This window comes from Plasmopara halstedii (assembly GCF_900000015.1).
Source record: "Plasmopara halstedii genome assembly, contig: Scaffold_322, whole genome shotgun sequence".
NCBI classification, from domain to species: domain Eukaryota; phylum Oomycota; class Peronosporomycetes; order Peronosporales; family Peronosporaceae; genus Plasmopara; species Plasmopara halstedii.
Genome location: NW_020187243.1, coordinates 145,688 through 146,084, shown reverse-complemented (window position 1 = coordinate 146,084; position 397 = coordinate 145,688). Strand labels below are relative to the sequence as shown.

Sequence of the window (397 nt, the reverse complement as noted above, 5' to 3'; positions counted from 1 at the left end):
ACCTGTGTGATATTTACAATATGGACGAAACAGGGCTCTTTTACCGCATGCAGGTGAGATTATTTGATAATGACATGTATTTTTTCATGCTTAGTTTGCTAATCATACAGCATATCCTACACAGGCGGATAATTCACTTGCGACCAAGCAGTTGGAAGGTCACAAGCAAAACAAGAAGCGGATTACACTAAATATTTGCTGCAACGGGGATGGTTCCGACAAGCTGCCCCTGTGGATTATCGGAAAGTACAGGAATCCCCGTTGTTTCAAAAACATCAACCAGGCAAACCTTGGATGCACATACCGAAACAATGCCAAGGCATGGAGGACCCAAGCAATTTTTGCAGAATGGCTCAAATCTTTTGATTGTCGCATGGCAAACCGAAAAGTTCTTTTC

At 42.6% G+C, this 397-nt stretch overlaps 1 protein-coding gene across 1 annotated transcript; it reads left to right on the top strand.

Annotated features, from left to right (window-relative positions):
- Window positions 1-20: 20 nt before the first annotated feature.
- PHALS_08176 (tigger transposable element-derived protein) lies at window positions 21-366 on the top strand (the record flags this gene model as incomplete). The annotated part of the gene is made up of 3 exons (XM_024723478.1): window positions 21-53; window positions 95-212; window positions 248-366. The coding sequence occupies 3 exons, from the start codon at window positions 21-23 to the stop codon at window positions 364-366; spliced, it is 270 nt and encodes an 89-aa protein (XP_024574450.1).
- Between the last annotated feature and the right edge of the window lie 31 nt (window positions 367-397).